The sequence below is a fragment of the Dendrobates tinctorius genome, unplaced genomic scaffold, assembly GCF_039654945.1.
Source record: "Dendrobates tinctorius isolate UK_male_01 unplaced genomic scaffold, ASM3965494v1 ptg000051l, whole genome shotgun sequence".
NCBI classification, from domain to species: domain Eukaryota; kingdom Metazoa; phylum Chordata; class Amphibia; order Anura; family Dendrobatidae; genus Dendrobates; species Dendrobates tinctorius.
This window is the reverse complement of record NW_027361719.1, coordinates 2,994,177-3,017,146: the sequence shown is the minus strand read 5'-3', so window position 1 is coordinate 3,017,146 and position 22,970 is coordinate 2,994,177. Positions and strand designations below refer to the sequence as shown.

General features: G+C 44.2%; 1 protein-coding gene across 4 annotated transcripts in view; it reads left to right on the top strand.

Annotated features, from left to right (window-relative positions):
• SENP1 (SUMO specific peptidase 1) overlaps positions 1 to 22,970 on the top strand; it is a 94,643-nt gene that overhangs the window by 6,936 nt on the left and 64,737 nt on the right. For 3 of the 4 annotated variants that reach the window (XM_073576696.1, XM_073576694.1, XM_073576693.1), the window contains exons 2-3: positions 15,082 to 15,128; positions 15,895 to 15,998. In XM_073576696.1, the coding sequence (XP_073432797.1) occupies positions 15,125 to 15,128; positions 15,895 to 15,998 (108 nt within the window). In that variant the 5' untranslated portion in view covers positions 15,082 to 15,124. Of the gene's footprint in view, positions 1 to 15,081; positions 15,129 to 15,894; positions 16,003 to 22,970 lie in introns of those variants that run through there. The other variant, XM_073576695.1, reaches the window with a different exon arrangement.

The following is a 22,970-nucleotide window of genomic DNA, read 5'->3' as shown; positions in this document are numbered from 1 at the left end:
AGATCCCTCAGGAGACCATCCGCCGCCTCATCGGGAGCATGCCCTGGCGTTGTAGGAAGGTCATACAGGCACGTGGAGGCCACACACAATACTGAGAATCTTTTCCTTGTCATGAGGCATTTCCACTGAAGTTGGATCAGCCTGCAATTTGATTTTCCACTTTGATTTTGAGTATGATTCCAAATCCAGACCTCCATGGGATATTCATTTTGATTTACACTGATAATTATGTTTTATTGTTCTGAACACATTCCACTATGCAATGAATAAAAATCTGTAACTGGAATATTTAATTCAGAGATATCTAGGATGTGGTATTTGTGTTCCCTTTATTTTTTTTTTTGAGCAGTGTATATCTACTGCATTTCCCTGATCCAGCCATTCAGGGATTCCATGATAAGATGGAAATTAGATTAGTCTGGCATGACTTGTTGGCTACAAACCCGTGTTGGCTCTGCTCTTGGGGTATGTGTACACGATCAGGAATGGCTCAGGATTTGAAGCAAGTGAAATCTGCACAAAATTTTGCATCTGAGGTCACTGGCAGGTCACCTGCGTTTTTGATGGGGGTTTTTTACATGCGTTTTTGGTGTTTTTTCATTGGATGTGTTTTTTTGGTCACTTGAAATAAAGTTAATTGAAAGTTGTTCTCTGAAAAGGAAAGTGATTTCCTGTTTGCAGATATATTGTGGGTATGTGCACACAGTCAGTAAACGCTGCTGGTTGGACACTGTGTACATCTGCAGCGTCCACCCTGCAGCATCCAGCTGTTACAGCATAGTGGATGGGATTTCAAGAAATCCCATGCCCACTATGCGTGCATCAGCACCTGCGGCTTTCTTGCAGAGACGCACATGTGGAGCGTCTTTCCAGACCGCAGCATGTCTATTTATAGAAAACAAAAAGCACAAATATCCTGAAATAAAAAGTAAAAAATATACTGCAAATAATGCATAAAGGTAATAATAATAAGGGTATTTAGTAAACATAATTTTAATCAAAATAATGTACAAGCCATCCCGCCACGTCACGGCAATCCTTGTGGGACAGTCCTACTCTAGTATTAAAAACCTTTTCACTTGCCAAGTGGCATGAATGTGAACAAGGATCGAGGGACTGACCCACTAGTAAAAGTATAGGCCAGACTGGATGGCTTTCCCAGCTCAGAAAGAGGGCGGTCACACCCTTATATGCACAATGAAATGAATTAAAAAAAAAAAAAAAAAATATGTAGCGGAGACTCAGTCTCTGTTGTGTAAATTTACCCATTAACCTCATTATCTTCTTAGTCACATGATTATTAAGTGAGGGAATGCAGCATACTACGCATATGTACTAGTTTAAATTATGGTATATCTTGTGACACAGCCTGAAGTACATGGCTCAGGAAGTGGAGGAATGCACAGAGACGTCCCCTCCTATTTAATAAATAATAAAAAAAAAAAATAGCGTGAGGTCACCCTATATTTGTTAACCATCCAGAGTAAAGCAGACTACTGGGACTGGTATTTCAGGCCGGTAAAGATCAAATATCCATGAACCTTACAGCCCGATAATACCAGGCCGCAGCAGTCTGCTTACCTTGGATGGTTAGCAAAAATAGTGGGATCCCCTCAAAAATTGCGTGGTGTTAACCAGATGCTATGGCTGTGTGCCCACTTTGCGTTTAAGTGTTTTTGCCACAGCGGAAACGCTTAAATGCATTTCCCATGCAATCCTATGGGATTCCGCAGTTGCTGTGGATTTTTCTGCTGCAGAATCGCATAGCGGTAAAATCTGCAGCATGTCCATTAATTCTGCGGAATCATTCTGCCGCCATAGGATTGCATTGAAACACTCACTTTATGCAATTGGCTTTGTCCACCATGCGAAAAGTGAGCGCTTCATGTGTGGATGGTACCCAGGGTCTGGCGTAGAGGAGACTCTCCTCTATGCCCTGGCTACTATTATATCCCTGTAAAAAATAGAATTAAAATAAAAAATAGGGATATGCTCACCCTCTGTTGGCCCCTGGAGTCCTCTGCGGTGCACTTCCAGCAACTTCTGTTCCCAAGGATGTATTGCGCGAAGGACCTCTGATGTAGCGGTCTCGCGTGACCGCTATGTCCTCAGTCATTCGCACAATGCATCCCTGGGAATGGAAGTGGCCGCCAGCGCCGCAGAGAACCGGGAGGAATCCAGGGTCCGACAGAGGGTGAGTATATCGCTATTTTTTAATTTTTTAATAGTCTATCTTTTACTATTGATGCTGCATAGGCATCATCAATAGTAAAAAGTTGGTGTGACCAACCTGTCAATCACTTTTCCAAGCAATGCTTCAAATCTCTCGGAAAAGCGCTAGCATTCTGCAAGCTAAAAACACTTGTGTTTTGCGAATTCTGCATGCGTTTTAACCGCGGCAGGGAGTTGCGGAAATGCTGCGGACAATTCCACAGCATTTCTGCAACGTGGGCACACGTAGCCTTTGGGTATCAGAAAATAGCATATTTATTTTTTTTAACAAAGTTTGGAATTTTTTTTCATTACTTAAATAAAAAAGAACCTAGACATGTTTGGTGTCTATGAACTCGTATTGACCTGGAGAATCATAATAGTAGGTCAGTTTCAGCATTTAGAGAACCTTTTTTTTGCTATTTCACCGCAGTTTGGATTTTTCCCCCTTTTTCCAGGACACTATGTTAAAACCAATGGTGTTGTTCAAAAGTACAACTCATCCTGGAAAAACAAAAAAAAGACCTCACACGGCCATATTAATGTAAAAATAAGAAAGTTATGGTTCTGGAAAGAAGGGTAGAAAAACGAAACCGCAAAACCAAAAATACCTCCAGTGAAGGGGTTAAAAAGACTCAAGATCCTTTTATACTTTTTAAAATGGATACCTTCCCATGTCAAGAGTGAACTGTTTTGCAATTAATGTTTGATTTGTTTGTTACAAGAAAATTGTTACCAAGACACTGGCAGTAAACGATACTAAAAGCTCACACCAGCCAGATTCTCCAGGCCTTCGTGGAAAAAGTCCTGCAAGATTATGAACTAAAAAAACAAAACCGGTTCTTGTTATTGTAACTGACAATGCTTCAAACAGAAGTACAATTACACTAATATATGAGAATGATGAAGGTGAACAGCAGCTAGAATAAAATGTCAGATTCAGGATGTTTGAGATGGAAGGCCATATTCCTGTAACTGAGCAACAGATATTACTACAGAAGAACAGCAAAATTAGACTTTACAATTAGACGAACTTGTTGAAGTTGCTTCAAACCTTTCTCATTCACATGCTGTTTTGCTTGTCTCAAAGAGGATGTTTAATTGCAGATGGCATTGCTGCTTCATTGAAATGGAGAGACGCTGCTATTAGAAAATAAAACTCTGGCAGCTGTTTATGTGGACCCAAGTCATTGTACATTGCTGGATGATCAACAGCTTACTAAAAGAAAAGGTCTGACTGAGGTAGCAGTTATGATGAGTGGGCTACAGGAGTGCCAATAGCTAGAGGACTTGAGTCTTGCCAGTGCTACTGCTACCATATCTTTAGCCTCATCAAATGAGGAGTTTAATTTTGATAAGTATTTGGACAACATGGAGCAGGCAAAAAATTGATGCAGGGAAAAAAATTCCACTCCCTTAGCTAAGTGTGACAATACTTCTGCAACATTTTTCACTTGATTTCAAAGTAGAAGAGTTCAACTGTTCATCAAAACTGACTGTGCGCAAGGCAATTCCTTTATACCCTGAAATTGTTAGAGATGTTGCCCATGTGATTACTGCTTTGCCACCAACCCAAGTTAGTGTAGAAGAGAGGTTGTTCTTTAGTCTTAACCCCTTAACTCCCGGAGCTTTTTTCAGTTTTGCCTTTTCGTTTTTCGTTCCCCTTCCTTCCCAGAGCCATAACTTTTTTTTTTTTCCCTTCAATATGGCCATGTGAGGGCTTACTTTTTGCGGGACGAATTGTACTTTTGAATGACATCATTGGTTTTACCATGTCATGTATTCGAAAACAGGAAAAAAAAATTTCAAGTGTGGTGAAATTGGGGAAAAAAAGTGCAATCCCAAACTTGTTTTTTGTTTGCTTTTTTTGCTAGGTTCACTAGATGCTAAAACTGACCTGCCATTATGATTCTCCAGGTCATTACGAGTTTATAGACACCAAACATGTCGAGGTTCTCTTATTAATTTTTTTTTTTTTTTTTTTTTTTTTTTTTTTTTTAAATCTAAGTTTGCTAAAAAGAAAAAAAAAATTGCACCATTTTCTGATACCCGTAGAGTCTCCTTTTTTTGTGATCTGGGGTTGGGTGAGGGCTTGTGTTTTGTGCGCCGAGCTGACATTTTTAATGATACCATGATACCGTAATTCTGGCTTTTCAATTTTTTTTTTTCCAGTTACACCGTTTAGCAATCGGGTTAATTCTTTTTTTTTTTTTTTTTTTTTTTTTATTGATCGGCGATTCTGAACGCGGCAATACCTAATATGTGTAATTTTTTTACATGAAAGATGGAGACATAACAGACCTTGGGAAAATGAAGCCTAACTTTATTTATTTTTTTTTTATTTTTTTTATTTTTTTTTTTTTTTTACAAACTTTGGATTTTTTTTTTCACTAATTAAATAAAAACAAACCTTGTTTAGTATCCGCAATCTTGTAATGACCCGGAGAATCATATGGTAAGGTCAGTTTTAGCATTGTACTTTTTTTTGCAATTGTACCGCACATAGTTTTTGTTTTTTTTTTCTTGCCTTCCAGTACATGATATGGTAAAAGCAACGGTGTCTTTCCGAAGTAAAATTCCTCCTGCAAAAAAATAAACCCTCACATGGCCATATTGATAGAAAAGTAACAAAGTTATGCCTCTGGGGAAAAAAGCTTAAAAAAAAAAATGCAAAAATTAAAATACACCTGGTCCTTAAGGGATTAAAAGCCTCACTTAAACATGAACCATGTATGCGGGAGGCAGAGGTTTGGCTTACTGACTCCACAGCCCTGGCAGGGTGCTGATGTGTTGCCATGGGTTGTGAAAGTAATTTAGGCTAATTTCACATTTGCGGACGGAGGGCTGCGGACTTCCTCTGTGAAGCCCCTCCCCCTGTCGCGCATCCTCCGGTCAGCTCCCCCTATTTCTACATGCGGCTTCATGCGGCCTGCATACACTATCTTTAACATTGGGTACGCAGGCCGTGCCACATCAAGCTGATGCCGCCGCATGCGTCGTTTTGACGATGCAGCGCCCGCATAAAATTCCAACATGGTGTGTTCTACGTGGGTCGCCGCACTGTCAAAACGACGCATGCGGCGGCATCCGCATACTGCGGCACGGCCTGCGTACCCAGTGTTAAAGGGTGCGCAGTCTGCATGCAGAAATAGGCAGAGCTAACTGGAGTTGGCGCGACGGGTGGGGCTTCACGTAGGAAGTCCGCAGCCCTCCGTCCGCATATGTGAAACCAGCCTTAGCTGGTGGTGATAGGAGATAATGATTTTCTCCTTCGTCTCATTGGGGGACACAGATACTGTGGATGTATGCTTCTGCCGCTAGGAGGCTGACACTAAGTGGGAAAAAAAGAGGTTAGCTCCTCCTCCGCAGTATACACCCTTGCCCCTATTGTGGGCGGAAATCAGTTTTTTGCTTAGTGTCCTATGGAGGCATACACAGTCTGGATCTCTCTAGACTATTTTTTTCTAGTTTACTATGAAGATGAAACAGGGGCGACGGATCCTATTGAAAGGGTCCGATCTCCCCAAACCATCAACGGGTGAGCACGCATTGAATATTGTCTCCGCGTATACTTTCCCGCACCGAAGGACATATCTGGGACTTTTCCCCAGACTTCTATTTTTGTTTATTTTATGAAGATGAGACAGGGGCAACGCATCCTATTGAAAGGATCTGATTTCCCCAAACCATCAACGGGCGAGCACGTGCGAGTATCCCTCCACGTATCCTTTCCCGCACCGAGGGATATATCTGGGACTTTTCCCCAGACTTCTATTTCTGTTTGTTATTTTATGAAGATGAGACCGCGTCCTATTGAAAGGATCCGATTTCCCCAAACCATCAACGGGCGACCACGTGAGAGTGTCGCCTCCACGTATCCTCTCCCGCAACGTGGGACATTATGCCAGACTTAGCCCTGTCCACCCCTAGGTATTGAAACCATGGGCTTGCACAGAGGCACATGACTAGTCTGTGCGGCCCCCACTGCTCCACCAACGCTAGACGGCGGTGCTGCAAGGTGGCGGACGGTCCCTCTCCTCACCCCCTGAAGGGGTTAGATGGAGCTAGGGTGCCTGCACCGTCCTGTTTTTTATCAAAGACCCCCTCACCTGCGCTAAGGCTGAAGAGGATCATCGGTGAGGAGAGGGTCGGGGAGGGCTCCTGCGAAGATTTCGGGCTGGAGCCCACAGCCGCAGAAGACGGCGTCCACTAGCATACAAGAGGACTGGATCCGTCAGGATAGGAACGCTGCGCCGGTCAGTAGCGCCATTTTTTGGTACCGCGCCCCCCACCTCCACAACCCGGTCGGGTAGGGGAAAAATTGAGGCCGCGGCCGGAAGTTCCGCCCTCGGGGTCGCGTGTCACTTCCGGCAGCCCGCCCCGCACTCGGCGGCGAAAAAAAAAAATTGAGGTCCCGACTTCGGCGCATGATTTAAAGTAAGCATACAGGTCGGGGGGGCGCAGGACCTGGGTAAGTGCTGCCCGAGAGGCCAGGCTAGGGAAAAACGAGGAGCTACCTCTTCCCCATATCCCCAGCAGCGGACAGATACACCATGTCCGAAAAAAGCAAAGACGCACACGTTCTTTTACGCGGCATGCATCTCTTGTTGGACTGCGTTTCCGCGGGCGCAGAGCAGCGTTTATGCGAAGCCTGCGAATCCAAACGCGCCCAGGAGCCCTCCCCTGCGACCGCGACCAATGTGTCAAATCCCCTGGAGTGGGCCCGATCACGGTCACAGTACATGGTGTCGCTTACGAGAGCAATAGAATCCCTTCAAGCCCCAGATAGGGGCAGGGACAGTGTCGCCGCCTTTAGAAGGAACATTCACCTCACAGGGGCCTCCAGCCTGCAGGGGCCGCCCTCACTCCAGGCAGACCCGGGGGAAAAAAATCCACACGGTGTCGCCCAGTCTATCCGGTGCCTTTGGCATCCGTAAGATCTGCTTCTCGCTCCCCGTCACCAGTGGTTGATAGCGAGCAGACCTCAGATTGCGACTCAGACGAGCCCGTTGACCTGGACACTCCAGAGTCACGTGAAACGGTGGACAGCCTCATAGAAGCCATCAATCAGACCCTGGGGATTGAGGATGATACCGCAGCGGCTACGGAGCATAAAGGGCATGTAAACAAGTGAAGCGGCCGCACAGAATTTTTTCCTGTCACCCTGAGTTTGAGGACATAGTACAGCGGCAAAGAGAACGTCCAAAAAGGCGTTTTTCTCGGGTTAAAGGGCACTCTAAACACGTTATCTGTTTGCTCCGGACCTCCGTAAACATTGGATGGAATCCTCGATAGTGGATCCTCCAATTTGGCGCCTGGCCACTAAGACCCTGTTATCTGTCCCTAGGGTTTCCTCGATTAAAGATCCCACGAACTGCCTTATTGAGAGCCTAGCTCGTTCAGTATATGAGGCGTCAGGGTCTGCACTCCCTCATTCGCAGCCAAAGCTATGATATCATAGTTAGAAACATTAAACAAGGTCGCTCAGGAGCAGGATCTACCTGCAGAGATCTCAGAGGTCACAGGTCAGATGACGATAGCCGGAGATTATGTAATGAATGCGTTTTTGGATGCGGCCAATTGTTCAGCACTTGCTGCCGCTAATGCAATCTCTATCTGAAGAGCCCTATGGTTCAGGACAAGGCGGGCCGATTCTACTTCCAAGAAGCCCTTGGCTTCCCTGCCTGATCAGTGCGGCCGCCTATTTTTGGATCAACTTATCTCCGACTCCACAGGAGGAAGGAGCCGGTTTCTCCCCCAACAAAAGGTTAGATCGTTTTTTCGTCACCCGGTTCAGGCACGTTTTCGGGCCTTTCACAGTGCCACCGGCCATTCTAGGCCGGGCGTGACGGCAGTGGTCAGGTGGCGGCCGGTAAGTAGCCTGAGCCTGGTCCGGTACCCGAATAGGAGACGGTCTGGGGTCATGTGTTGAAAGACTCCGGGTGGACTACGGGGCCCAATTCCGCCACTTCAGGCCGCCCCAACCAGGATAGGGAGCGGCAGGTCATATAGAGCCAACCCATTGGGGAGAATGCGTGCTCAAGAGGACAGATCGAGAGGACCCAGATCCTAAGGATCATCGGCCAAATGACGCGAGGTCTTTACCAGACGACACCAGCAAGTGGGCGGCTGCCTACTCTGTTTTCACCACGTCTGGGCCAACATCGCTCACGACGCATGGGTAAAAGAGTTAGTGTCCTCAGGTTACAAAATAGAATTTGTCAGATACCCTCCAAGAAGGTTTTTTCTTTCCCGGCTTCCCTGGGTGGATACCCAGGTAAGGGCTCTATTGGGAGCCATCAAGTCGCTCCTGCACAACGGAGTCATTGTTCCAGTGCCGGAACATGGAAGAGCTCAGGGGTTCTATTCAAACCTTTTTGCGGTCGCCAAAAAGGACGGGGTCTGTCAGGCCTGTTTTGGACCTAAAGCTTCTGAAAAAATTCATCAGGATCAGACATTTCCGGATGGAGTCTCCGTTCAGTCATAGCAGTCATGGAACAGTGAGAATATTTGGCCTCAATTGACAGCCATGACGCTTTTCTGCATATTCCCATTTTTTTCCTCATCAGAGGCGGCTACGCTTCGCCATCAGCGTTCAGCATTTTAAGTTCGTAGCTCTACCCTTCGGGCTAGCCACGGCTCCCAGAGTATTCACAAAGGTTTTGGCAATTGTCAGGGCCACACTGCATTCTCGAGGCATAGTCGTCTTGCCTTATCTGGACGACCTCTTGGTCAAGGGCCCGTCAATACGGGCAAGTAGGGAAGGTGTCAACAACACGCTAGATACTATTGCCGCTTAGATGGTTGGTCAATGCAAAGAAATCATCCCTTGTGCCAGCTCAGAGGATCTCCTTCCTAGGGATGATCTTCGACACTTGCTGAGGGTTGATAATTCTCCCTCAGGAAAGGGCGCTAGTCTCCGGCAGGGAGTCCGGACACTACGCCAACCAGTCCCTCATACCATCCGATCCGCGATATGGATCCTAGGGAAAATGGTGGCAGCAATCGAAGCGATACCTTTCGTCCAGTTCCATCCTTCACCCTCTGCAGCACGCCTCGTGTCAGCCTGGGACAAGAATCCTTTCACGCTCGATCGGCGGTGCAAACTGGCCTCTCAAGTCAGGCAGTCGCTCGGATGGTGGATAACCAGTTCCTCTCTGGCCTATGTCATGGGCTGATAATGACAGTTGACGTCAGTCTCCTCGGTTGGGGAGCGGTGTTTCGCCACCACACAACCCAGAAACGGTGGTCGCCACAGGAGGCACGCCTTCCGATCAACTTATTGGGGGATACGAGCAATTCGGCTGACTCTGCAGAGGTTTCATCACTTGCTAGCAGGCCGTCCTGTCCGGATTCTCTCGGACATCGCCACGGCGGTGGTGTACATAATTCGTCAGTGGGGGGCACCCGCAGCAGAACAATCATGCGCGAGGTGGAGCACGTTCTTCAGTGGGCCGAAGCAAACCACTCGGTGATTTCGGCTGTCCACATCCGGGGAGTGGAAAATTGGGTGGCAGACTTCCTCAGCCGGCAGGGTCTTGCATCTGGAGAGTGGTCTCTACATCTCGAAGTTCTTCAACAGATTTGTCAACTGTGGGGAGCTCCGGATGTGGACCTGACAGTTTCCAGAGTGAATGCCAAGGTGCCCACATATGTCTCTCGGGCCAGGGACCCGCAGGCATTCGCGGGGGACTCGTTGGTTCTGCCATGGAACCAGTTTCGCCTCCCATATCTATTTCCCCCACTGCCACTACTCCCGAGAGTCAGCAAAGGGATCAAGATGGAAGGGGGGCTGGCGATTCTACTGGCCCCGTCGAGCGTGGTACGCAGATCTAAGGCAGCTGCTCGCCGACGTTCCTGGGCGCCTGCTAGAGCGTCCAGATCTACCGTCTCAAGGGCCAATTTGCCACCCGAACTCAGGGACCCTGTGTTTGACGGCAGGGCCGTTGAATCTCGGATTCTAACCCAGGCAGGGTTTGGGAGCAAGGTGGTCGATACAACGATTAGCGCCCGGAGGCCTGCTTCAGCATGAATTTACCACCACACCTGGAAGGTATTCTTTGCTTGATGTCGAGGCGCGGTGTTTCTCTGCTAAGATTCTCGATCTCCAACATCTTGGTTTTTCTCCAGTCGGGCTCAGAGAGCCCGGATAGCTCAGTCGTTAGAGCATTAGACTCGGGCTTTGCCCCAGGTTTCCGCAGGAGACAAATGTCGGCCTTATCCGTCCTGTTCCAGTGCAGAGTTACTGCCAATTTGCAGGTGAAAACTTTTCATCCGGGGAGTGTTCCACTTGATACCTCCCTATATGGTGCCAATGGACGCCTGGGTTCTTAACATGGTTTTAAGCGTTCTGCAGGAAGCTCCATTGGAACTGTTTCAGGATACCTTTCCTGAAAAAGTTGTTCCCCTAGTGGCCATCACTTCCATCAGGCGGGTTTTCAGAGCTGGCTGCTCTATCTTGCCGAGCTCCGCTCCTCACTTTCCATAGGTATAAGGTGGTCCTCAGACCAGCCCCTCTTTTTCTGCGAAGGTCGTGTCCTCTTTTTCACATCAATGAAGATGTTGTTTTGCCTTAATTTTTTCCAGCACCGGTGCACCGTGTGGAAGAAGGCTCTTCTCACCTTAGACCTGGTAAGAGCCCTCCGGAAGTACGTGTCACGGACGGCACCCTTTCCTCAGACGGACACGCTGTTCGTGCTCCCTGAAGAACGCAGGAAGGGACTCGCTGCCTCAAAGTCGATCATAGCCAGATGGATTCGTTTGACTATTCAGGAGTCCTACTGCATTAGAGGCATGCAGATTCCAGCAGGGATCGGAGCGCACTCTACTCGGCCAGTGGGCGCCTCTTGGGCGCTTCGACGGAACAGGTTTGCAAGGCAGCAACCTGGTCCAGCCTGCACACATTTGTCAAACATAATATCCATGCTCAGGCCTCGGCGGATGCAAGCCTGGGTAGAAGGATTTTCCAAGCAATGGTGGCGCACCTTTAAACGGGAGGTGAATGTAGCTTGGATCGGTGAGTCAATCTCACCCAGGGACTGCTTTAGGACGTCCCACAGTATCTGTGTCCCCCAATGAGACGAAGGAGAAACATGGATTATTTGAGAACTCACCGTAAAATCCTTGTCTCCGAGACGCTCATTGGGGGACACAGCACACACCCTATTAGCCAGTTGGCTCTTGTTTAAATGAATGTGTCTACTTATTTGATATAAAGGTGGTGTTTTCCTTTGGACATGTTGTACCTGTATTAAGGCTGATTTGTTGTCCTCCTACTGCTTTGGCACCAAACTGATCTCCGCCCGCAATAGGGGCGAGGGTGTATACTGCGGAGGAGGAGCTAACCTCTTTTTTTCACTTAGTGTCAGCCTCCTAGCGGCAGAAGCATACACCCACAGTATCTGTGTCCCCCAATGAGCGTCTCGGAGAAAAGGATTTTACGGTGAGTTCTCACAAAAATCCATGTTTCTCTGTACACAGCAGTGCTAGTATAGTCTGATCGTCAAGAAAAAGCGATCAAATGATCGTAGCTTCAAGTCAAAGTTTTTAAAATAAGGAGAGGAAAAAAAAACCCGCTCAAGTTAAAATCGCCTCTGTTTTGCTTCATTAACCTCTTCACAACCTTGGGGTTTTCTGTTTTTACTACATTAAATGTGTCAGTTAAACATGGTTACATAAGTTGAAAAAAGACCTAGGTCCATCAAGTTCAACCTTTCTCCACCAATTGTACACTTTGTCACTAATTTAACTATAACCCACAATGTTATGTTTATCAAGGAAAGCGTCCAGCCCTTTTTTAAAAGCTGTCATAGTGTCTGTCATTACTACCGCTTGTGGTTGGGCATTCCACAGTCTCACTGCTCTAACTGTAAAAAACCCTTTCCTTAGCTGCTGGAATCAAGAGAATACCAAGAGTGTGCAAAGCAGTAATCAAAGCAAAAGGTGGCTACTTTGAAGAACCTAGAATAGAATATAAGACATATTTTCCAGGGCTGTGGAGTCGGTAAGCCAAACCTGCGACTCGGACTCCTCAATTTCCCTTACACCGACTCAGACACATATTGCTTATATTTAAGTGAAAAATTTATTGTAGTACAATGTGAACATCAGACATTTAATCATTTTTATGATCCAATAATTAAGATATTTAGGACAGAATATATATTTATTGGAATACAACTTTCGAACACAAAAAACTGTAATAAATTGTAAATATGTACCGTGTTTTTCGGACTATAAGACGCACCCCAATTTTCAGAAGGAAAATAGGGAAAAAAATAATGTGTCAAATGGGGGTCTGTCTTACAGTCCGAATTCGGCTTACCTGTGGAGGAGTAGTCACGGGTCATTCAGTGGTCCAGGCTCGTGCGGTGGCGACTCTGTGCTGGGGCAGCTGTGCTGGGGCTGGGGCAGCTTTGCTGGGGCAGGTGGCCTGTGCTGAGCTGGGGCAGGTGGCCTGTGCTGAGCTGGGGCAGGTGGCCTGTGCTGAGCTGGGGCAGGTGGGCTCTGCAGGGTGAGGGTGGCGGTGGGCTGTACTCCGGTGCAGGGGCGGCGGCTCCGCCGGCATTTCCTCGCAGCCCGGAGGCCCCCGCACATCCCTTGCTGGCCGCCGCCATGTTGCGGTGGCCTCCGGGAACATGGCCGCCGGTCCGGGGACGGCGCATGCGCGGGTTCAGATCTCGTCCCGAGATCTCGGGGGACGAGATCTCGTTGCCAAGATTTGAATCTCGTCCCCCGAGATCTCAAGAGAATGCCAAGAGTGTGCAAAGCGGAAATCAAAGCAAAAGGTGGCTTGAATATATGACACTGTATTTTCAGTTATTTCACACTTTTTTAATTATATAATTCCACATGTGTTAATTCATAGTTATGAAAATAAAGAAAACTCTTTGAATGAAGTGTGTCCAAACTTTTGGTCTGTACTGTGTGTGTATGTATATGTGTGTGTGTGTATATATATATATATATATATATATATATATCTCTCTCTCTCTCTCTCTCTCTCTCTCTCTCTCTCTCTCTCTCTCTCTCTCTCTCTCTCTCTCTCTCTCTCTCTCTCTCTCTCTCTCTCTCTCTCTCTCTCTCTCTCTTTTATATATATATATATATATATATATATATATATATATATATTTCTATATCTATATCTCTCTCTATATCTATATCTATATCTCTCTCTATATCTATATCTATATCTCTCTCTATATCTATATATATATATCTATATCTATATATATATCTATCTATATCTATATATATCTATATATATATATATATATATATATATATATATATATATATATATATATATATATATATCTCTAACACTGACTTATCTCAGCTACGACAAAGCCTAGATCCTCAGGCTACATTCACACCATGGGTGTAGCCAGGATCAAACCTGGGGGGGGGCAGAACCTCATACTGCACACCCCTACTCTTGAAAATAAAGCCTGCGCCTTAAGAAGATTTGGTGGTGATGAATGCAGTCTATTTATTCCAACTATCAGTTGATGTTGATGTTACTGAAGACGAGCAATGCCTGTCTGGGGCGTCCTTTTGGGCAGCTATGAGGTGTACCTGACTGGTGCTAAAAAAAGGAGTGTTAGTCTGTGTACGACCCGGTTTTCACTCTTTTTGGTACAGATAAGATATGGATAGACAGATATGGATAAATGGATGGCTAGAGCAGATTTCTGCTCTGCTTTTGCTATTGAAAACATTATCTGAGCTCAAAAACCTTTCAGGTGATGCAGTTTTTTAAAAAGCTGATCTGCTTTTGCAGCTGAAAAACGTATCCTCAAAAAACGCAGGAAAAACGCTGCGTGTGAATGTAGCCTTAGATCAGGAATAGAACAGCCATTTATAGGACACTTCATAACTTTCTCAAATTCCTATGAAAAAATATTCAGCACATCCTGCATTGAACTACTGTACCCAATTTATTATATATTTTAGGAGTCGGAGTCAGTCCATTTTATACCGACTCCACCAAAATGAGCACCGACTCCGACTCCACAGCCCTGATATTTTCAGTTGTTTCACACTTTTTTGTTAATTATATAATTCCACATGTGTAACTTCATAGTTTTGATGCCTTCAGAGTGAATCTACAATTTTCATAGTTATGAAAATAAAGAAAGCTCATTGAATGAGAAGGTGTGTCCAAACTTTTGGTCTGTACTGTAGGTGTACATCTTTTTGTGTTAAACCAGTTATATCAGGTGGTGAACTTTGATTTTTGCATGAGCCGTGTATGAGGGAGTCTGAGTCATAGAAATTGAGGAGTTGTCGTCGGAGGTTTGGCTTTTTGACTGCACAGACTTGCTAGCACCAGAGGAGCGTACATGCGGTTTTTATCTTACATGGCGGAATATAGTACTTGAGAAGGGGCTGGCTGAGTAGTGGACAGCCCTTTTTAGAGAATTTCTCACCCATTTGACAATTGAATTAAAGGTAAAATTATAGATCATACAATTTTAGAATAGAATTTCAGGGCTGCTTTATGTATATTTGTGTGTTTAAAAAAATAAAAATAAAATAATTCACTTGTTTGAATTTGATCTTACAAGAACAGACATCATGTTGGCCTCAGGTTGCCTGGCAGTTGCCAGTCAGATTTCCAAAAGAGTGGGTTACATGAATAGTAGTTATTGTAGTAATTTTTTTTCCTACAATTGACTTATCTATTTCCTTTTGTGCAAATGTTCAGTAAAGTCACACCTCTGCCTCATTCCCCATCTTCAGCGTCTCCCCTTTGTCATGCTATAGTTGCATAAATCACAATGCTAAATAGCAGCATTTACGGCTGTGTGAATTGAGCGACTTCTTTTAAAGCGTAACACTTTTTTTTTCTTTTTCTTCCTCCAGATTGAACAATCATTGTGATCCCAGGGATGTAATAAAACTTAACATGGGTAAGCCATGCTCGCATATTTTTTAAGGCATTCTGTGGTGTTTAAAATGTGGTCCTATCAAAGGGATTTTTTTTAAATGACAAAATCAGCATTATTTACCTCTTAAGCCCCTCACCACTGCATTTATCTGTACTGGAAGTGATGACAACCTTGCTAATTGTCAGTTACCTGCCCTCAACAGTCACGTACGCGCATGTACGACTTGACCACCGGCGTCGTTGATCAGTGGCTGCGGTCATGTGACTGGTAACCAAGTCAGCGCTTCTGTACTTCGCTTTGGTTTCCCTGCTCGCCACCACACCTATTACTGATGGTGTGACCTTGTCAGATGTGACTCATTGATATATTACAAGTCATACTTACAATAATCCTGGGAGTGTCTTCCCCTTTTTTTGAACAGATGCATGTAACTACATTCAAAGATTTATTTATGTAGTCCAAATTTTTTTTTTTTTTTGGGGGGGGGGTTAATTATGCTCACTTTAAAATATTACACAAATCTTATAAAGTGATAGCATATTACAGGTGTGTACATTTAGTTCATGATTGGTGGAGGTCTCACTTGTGATACTATCCCCTATGGTATGAGAATATTGTAAGGGCGCTTTCACACTGCGTCCTGTGCTTACATCCGAACCTACCGCCAAACTGGATTCAGGAGAACTAGTCCATACCATTGCTTTTGAAATCATCAGTTGTGTGTTTCATTCTTTTGGTGAGAGATGAAAAATTGCATTAATGTTACATTTTTCTCCTACTTTGATAGACGAAGATGTAAAGGAAATGGTCTGGGAGAGTGAGACTAACTCCAAATATCAAGCACATTTTAAAGATACAGCCAAGGAATCTTTCTGTACTTTCAACTATGAGGTTGGTAAGCGTTTTTTTTATTTTTCATTTTTTCAATCTTGTGCCAATGTAAAAAAAAAACTAAGCCTTTTGTTTATTGTTGGGAGCAGTAGCGTATATTATTCACTAATAATCATCCCTTTCTTTTTTTGACCACCAAAAGATTGCTGGGCATATATTCATAGTTTATGGTCCAGGCTGGAATTATCTTGATGAAAAATACTTGACTTTTTGATACTAACTTTAAGTTTGGTACAGACTTGCAGCGTCTCCTAGCCGGAATAAGGAAGTGTAGAGTGGTCAATGTGAGTTCGGACCACATCTCTGCTCTCTGGTGTGGTTGGAGGATGACACTGAGCACCCCAATCAGTGCATTTTTGTGGGCTCTAGACTTTGATCGGTGCTGCTACAGCACTGATCATAGGCTGAACATCTGTGTTTAGGACAAGTTTCTGAAACTGAAATCGTTGTGATTGGTTGTTCAGAATTGAACATCCAATCTCGGTGATCGTAGTTGCAGGGGTGGGGAGGGCACAAAACCCTCCGTCTTGCAAGGCTGTGGAGTCGCTAAGCCAAACCTCTGACTCCTCAATTTCCATGACAATGACTCCAACTTCAGGACTTCGACTCCCTCATACATTAAGTGATAAATTTACTGGCTTTTAATCATTATTATGATACAATAATCAGGCCATTTAGATAGAACATATAATATATTTATTGACATGCAACTTTAGAACAAAAAACTTTCACATATTTACTATTTATTATACACTATGCAGTAAGTGGAAAAAAGTTTTCAACAAAAACCTACTGAATAACATTTGTGCAGTCTATGCATTTGTTCTGAGAAATAGAATCCATCAGATCCTCCTTCATAGTCTGACCTACTGTATACTCTAGTATAAGCCGACCCGAGTATAAGCTGAGGCACCTAATTTTGCCATGGAGAACTGGGTAAGCTTATTGACTCGAGCATAAGTATGCATTGTCCCCTCATCCCTGTCCTCCCCGCGCCCCCCCTTCCCGTAGCTGTCCTGGTATGCATGGCTCCCCACTCCCCCTCCCCCAGTGGCTGTCCTGGTATGCGTGGCTCCCCCCTCCCCATAGCTGTCCTGGTATGCTTCCCCCGCAGCTGTCCTGGTATTCGTGGCTCCCCCCTCCCCATGGCTGTCCTCGTGTGCATGGCTCCCCTTCCCTCGCATCCTTGTATACATGCTTCCTATTACAAAAAAACAAACATCCTGCTCACCCTGCAACGTACCCTCGCAGCACCTCGTTACGGCTTCCAGCAGCTCTTCCATTTCTGAGCGATCACATGGCCCCGCTCATTAAAGTAATGAATATTCCCTCCACGCCTATGGGAGTGGAGACACGTGCATATTCATTACCTTTTTTGCTTGCCACTGTGTATCTTTATTTCCTAGAGAATTTTTCCCATCACTTTGGGGTTATTTGCCTTGTTAGCCCATTCACATTTGCACTCATATTGTGTGTCTTCTATATGTTTGAATGTTCTTATGTCTATTAAGTGTTTATAACATTTTTTTGCAATGTTTCCAATAAAAGATTTGTCATTTTCATTATATTTGGTGTGTGCACCTACTTGCGTGCCTTCTTTCGCTCTTTCTTGCTATATTAATCTAGGCGCATGGGTTGCACCCCTTTGGCTAGCGGTGCCCGCTCTCTTTGCTATTCATTACCTTAATGAGCGGTGCCACATGATCACTCAGCACATGAAGTGCTGCCGGAAGCCGGCACCAATGAGATGCTGTGAGGGTGCCAGGACCAACAAGATGCAGGGCACACTGGAGGGCGAGGCGAGTATGATGTCTTCTGGAAGCTGGCGGCTGCAGCTGTCACTGTAAGCGCTGTAAGAGAAATGAATATTCATTTCTCTTTAGCAGCGGCACAGGCTGCAGCCACCGGATTTTGCTTCTTGTCACCTGCTGCTCCCCCTTCCCCGCTGGTCTCCTGGGACAATTGACTCGTGTATAAGCTGAGGGGGGCGTTTTCAGTGAAAAAAAAAAAAAAAAAGTGCTGAAAAACTCAGTTTATACACAAATATATACGGTAATTATTTTAAGCCTAGAGAACAACCTCTCTACACTAGGGTTGGTGGCAGAGCGGTAACCACATGGGCAATATCTCTCAACATTTAAGGGTATAAAGGAATTGCCTCATGCACAGTCAGTTTTGATGAATGATTCAACTCTTCTTCTTTGAGAGCAAGTGTAAAATTTTGCTCCATTATGGTCAGTCTGTTTTCTATGGGAGTGGAATTTTTTTCCATGCAGCAATTCTTTGCCTGCTCCATGTCGTCCAAATACTTGTCGAAATCAAACTCATCTGATGAGGATCAAGAAACTAGCAGCCAGGGCTGTGGAGTCTGAGTCTGTGCTCATTTTGGTGGAGTCTGAGTCTGTATAAAATGGACCAACTCCGACTCCTAAAACATATAATAAATTGGGTACAGTAGTTCAATGCAGAATGTGCTGAATATTTTTTCATAGGATTTTGGGAAAGTTATGAAATGTCCTATAAATGGCTGTTCTATTCATGATCTAAGGCTACATTCACACACAGCGTTTTTTGAGGATACGTTTTTCAGCTGCAAAAGCAGATCAGCTTTTTAAAAAACCGCATCACCTGAAAGGTTTTTGAGCTCATAGATAATGTTTTCAATCGCAAAAGCAGAATAGAAAAACGCCACACAAACTGACATGCTCATTCAGCCCAAAAACAGATCCTCACAAAACAATGTATCTGAATGTCATTGACTTTGCTGGGATGCCCAAAGTCACTGCATTTTACTGCAAAAAATGGATCCGCAAAAACGCTGTGTGTGAATCATGGCCGTAGCCAGCGAGGGGCAGGGGCACGCACCTATCAATTCACTTGTATGCTGCAGTGCTCCCGTCCTGCATCGGCTCCAGACTGCAGGGGGCAATCTCCCCTCCTCTGTCCTCACCAGAGAGGAGGGGGAGGGGTGCCTGCCCTGCACAGGATCCGATTCCTGGGCCCCGAGCTGGAGAAAGCGAGAAAGCTGTGCACATGCTGCAGCTGGCAATCAGAGATAGTCTGCAAGAGGGACATGCAGGAAATCTGATTGAAAAAGTGAGGAAATTGGTTATTGCCGCCAGAACCCCTAAAATTGATTCCATCTTGAAGAGACGTGCTGGGAAAGGGGCATTTGTCGATTAAGCCACTCAGTGGGGCAGCACTTATTTAATTATTGAGCAATTGCTTGTACTAAAACCGTTTCTTATAGATATGGCGAACCCTCAGGTAACCCTAAATGAAGGTCAGTGGACACGGGTGGCTGAATTGAAGGAATTTCTTAATCACCCAATTACCGGGACTAAAAAATTACAAGCTGAGTATTTAACTCCTGGCATTTTCATAAGGGAGTGGAAGAGCTTGCTATTTTGCCTGTCCCAGAGAGGAGGTTTAATCGCAGATGGCATTTCTGCTTCAATGAAATGGAGAGAGACACAGCTATTGGAAAATAAAATTTTTCTGGCAGCTGTTTGTGGACCCGAGTCATCGTATACTGCTTGATGATCAACAGCTTACTAAAGGAAAAGAAGCTCTGAGTGAGGTAGCAGTTAGGATGAGTGGCCTACAGGAGGACTGCCAGGCACAAGAGGACTTGGGTCCTGACAATGCTACTGCTGCCGTATTTTCATCATCAGATGAGGAGTTTGACTTTGACAAGTATTTGGATGACATGAAGCAGGCAAAGCGTTGCCGCAAGGAAAAAGATTTCACTCCGTCTCCTATAGCAAGCAGACTGACCATATTTCAGCAAAATGTTTCACTTGCTCTCGAAGAAATAGAAAAATTCAACCGGTCATCAAAACTGACTGTGCATGAGGCAATTCCTTTATACCCGGAAATTGTTAGAGATGTTGCCCATGTGGTTACGGCTTTGCCTCCAACCCAAGTTAGTGTAGAGAGGTTGTTCTCTGGCCTTAAAACTATTAGGTCAGATTTGAGGTCATCCATGAAGGAGGATCTGATGGAGGCAATTCTAGAACAAATTCATAGACTGCACAAATGTTATTTAGTATGTTTTTGTTGAAAACTGTTTTTTTGCCACTTACATTGTTTATTACATAGCGTTATATATGTGTATGTGTGTGTGTGTATATGTATATATATATATATATATATATATATATACATACAATAATCAAGATATTTAGATAAAACATAATATATTTATTGGAATACAACCTTAGAACACAAAAAACTAATAAATTGTAAATAATATATATATATATATATATATATATATATATATATATATATATATATATATTTTATTTACAATTTATTAGTTTTTTGTGTTCTAAGGTTGTATTCCAATAAATATATTATGTTTTATCTAAATATCTTGATTATTGTATCATAAAAATGATTAAATGTCTGATGTTCACATTGTACTACAATAAATTTGTCACTTAAATATAAGCAATATATGTGGGGGTTTCGGTGTAAGAGAAATTGAGGAGTCGGAGGTTTGGCTTACCGACTCCACAGCCCTGGTAGCAGCAGCAGCAATATATGATGGCTCGGGTCCACATAAACAGCTGCCAGAAGAATTTTATTTTCTTATAGCAGTGTCTTTCTGTTTCATTGAAGAGGCAATGCCATCTGCGATTAAACCTCCTCTTCGGGACAGGCAAAACAACAAGTTCTTCCACTCCTTTATAAAAATGCTAGGAGTTAAATCCTCAGCTTGTAACTTTAGTCACTGTAAATGGGTGATGAAGCAATTCCTTCAATTTGGCCACCTGTGTCCATTGAACTTCATGTAGTGTTACCTGAGGGTTGGCCAGATCTACAAGGAAGGGTTTCTGCTCGAGCAATCGCTCCGTCATTAAATAAGTGCTGCCCCACCGAGTGGCTTGAACCACAGTTTTTCCTATTCAAGCACGTCTCTTCAAGATAGAATCAATTTTAGGGGTTCTGGCAGCAACAGCCAATTGCCTCACTTTGCTAATCAGAGTTCCAGCATGTCCCTCTTGCAGACTATCTCTTATTGCCAGCTGCAGCGTGTGCACAACACAGCGTATGTGATGAATAAAAGAGGTGTGAAGCGGCTTCAACAAGATCTAATTATATAGAATCGTTTTGGTGCTCTACTGTAGTAATATCTGTTTGTTCCTCCATTATGGGAACAGGACTGTGGCCTTCCACCTCCAGCACGCTGAATGTGAAATGTTCTTCTAGCTGCTGTTCACCTTCATTATTCTCATTCATCAGGTTAATTGTACTTATGTTTTGAAGCATTATCAGTTACAATAGCTAGGATCTGTTCTTTTTTGAGTTCATAATCTTGCAGAACTTTTTCCACTAAGGTCTGGGGGAACTGGCTGCTCTGATGAGCTTTAGTATCTTTTTCTGCCAGTGTCTTAGTAACAATTTTTTTGTTACAAAAATAGCTAATGTTGATGGCAAAATAGTTCACTCTGACGTTTGCAGGCATCCATTTTAAGAAACGCAAAGCATCTCTTGAGTCTCTAAGATCTCCCTTTTGGTTAAGGGCTTCTTCAATCATTAATTTTTCTAATATTTTCTCTTTCCAGAGAAGCAACAAGTTTGCGGGCCATTTATCCATTAAAAGCTGGTCGTGCAAATGACAATGGTTTACTGTCCTTCACAACAAGCTGGATGAGCTGTCTTTTAAACACATCAGCTGTCGTCGTTACAGTAACTTTGTCACTTACAAAATAACTGGTGTCTGATGTTTGAGACGCTCTTTCCTCCACCTTTGCCTGGTGGGACATGCTGGGCTCTGGTTTCTTGGTGCTGCTGTGATCTTTTTCAATCACAGCTGTGTAAACTTCTGGGTGGCAGCGCTGTAAGGGTCCCGTTACATTTAGCAATGCACCAGCGATCCCGACAGCAATACGACCCAGTCAGGATCGTTGGTGCATTGCTAAATGGTTGCTAGTGAGCTGCCAAACAGACAGATGTCTCCAGCGATGCAGCAGCGATCCATCAGGGGTCGATGTTACCTGTCACACCGCAGCGATTCTGACTTCTGCCTGCGTTCATGAGTTCTGCGACGTCGCTAGTCGGCGCCAAACACAGCGATGCATGCCGGCCAGCGGGACGCCAAAGACGAAAAAATGGCCCAGGCCATTCGAGCACGATCAGCGATATCCAGCGGGGGGACCGGTCGCAGGTACGTGTGTCACACAAAGCGAGATCGCTGTTGCGTCACAAAATCAGTGACGCTTTAGCGATATGTGAGAAAGGCCCTTTAATGTCTTTTTAGATTGGAAGCTCTTGAAGGAGCATTTTTACCACTGCCTGAGTAGTATGCAGTGATTTTTGGCATCACAGTATTTGTTTTCATGTGGGTCACTTAAACACTGACACACAAAATGTTTTTTATTTTGAGTCACTGTGAAATGTTCAAATACAGCTGACTTCATAAGATTCTTCTTAGACATTTTGTAATGATGTAAATTCGCTCTCAAAATTTTGTCCTGTAAAAAAGGTATTTTGTAACTCTTGCAAGAATAAGGAATCTTGCAGTGTATAATTTAGGACAGAATTAAAACAATCTTAGCCTAAATCAATAGGACAGATAAGTATAAAGTTTGTAAAATATGTTAGATAACTTTACTCTGAACTTTCAATGTCAAGCTTGTCTCGGGGTACAGCTCGCTAAATGCTTCACTTCATATTTCTTCACAGTCTGTGAAGAGGGAGTATGTTTGTGCTGAATCATATTCCAGAACACGCACAAATATATGGTATATGTCTTCATCGATCCTGTTAATGTATTTCCGAATTTGAGATGTTAGAAAAGTTTTTCCCCTTACATTCTATGTATAGTGTTTGTCATCAGAGCAGCTAATTTCTCCAAACATGAGTTAAGAGGAAAAACTAACTAAAACATCAAGCATACAGAAACTACGTATACTGGACTATTGATTTATGCACATTTTATTGAAAGTTTCTAGATATCCTTTA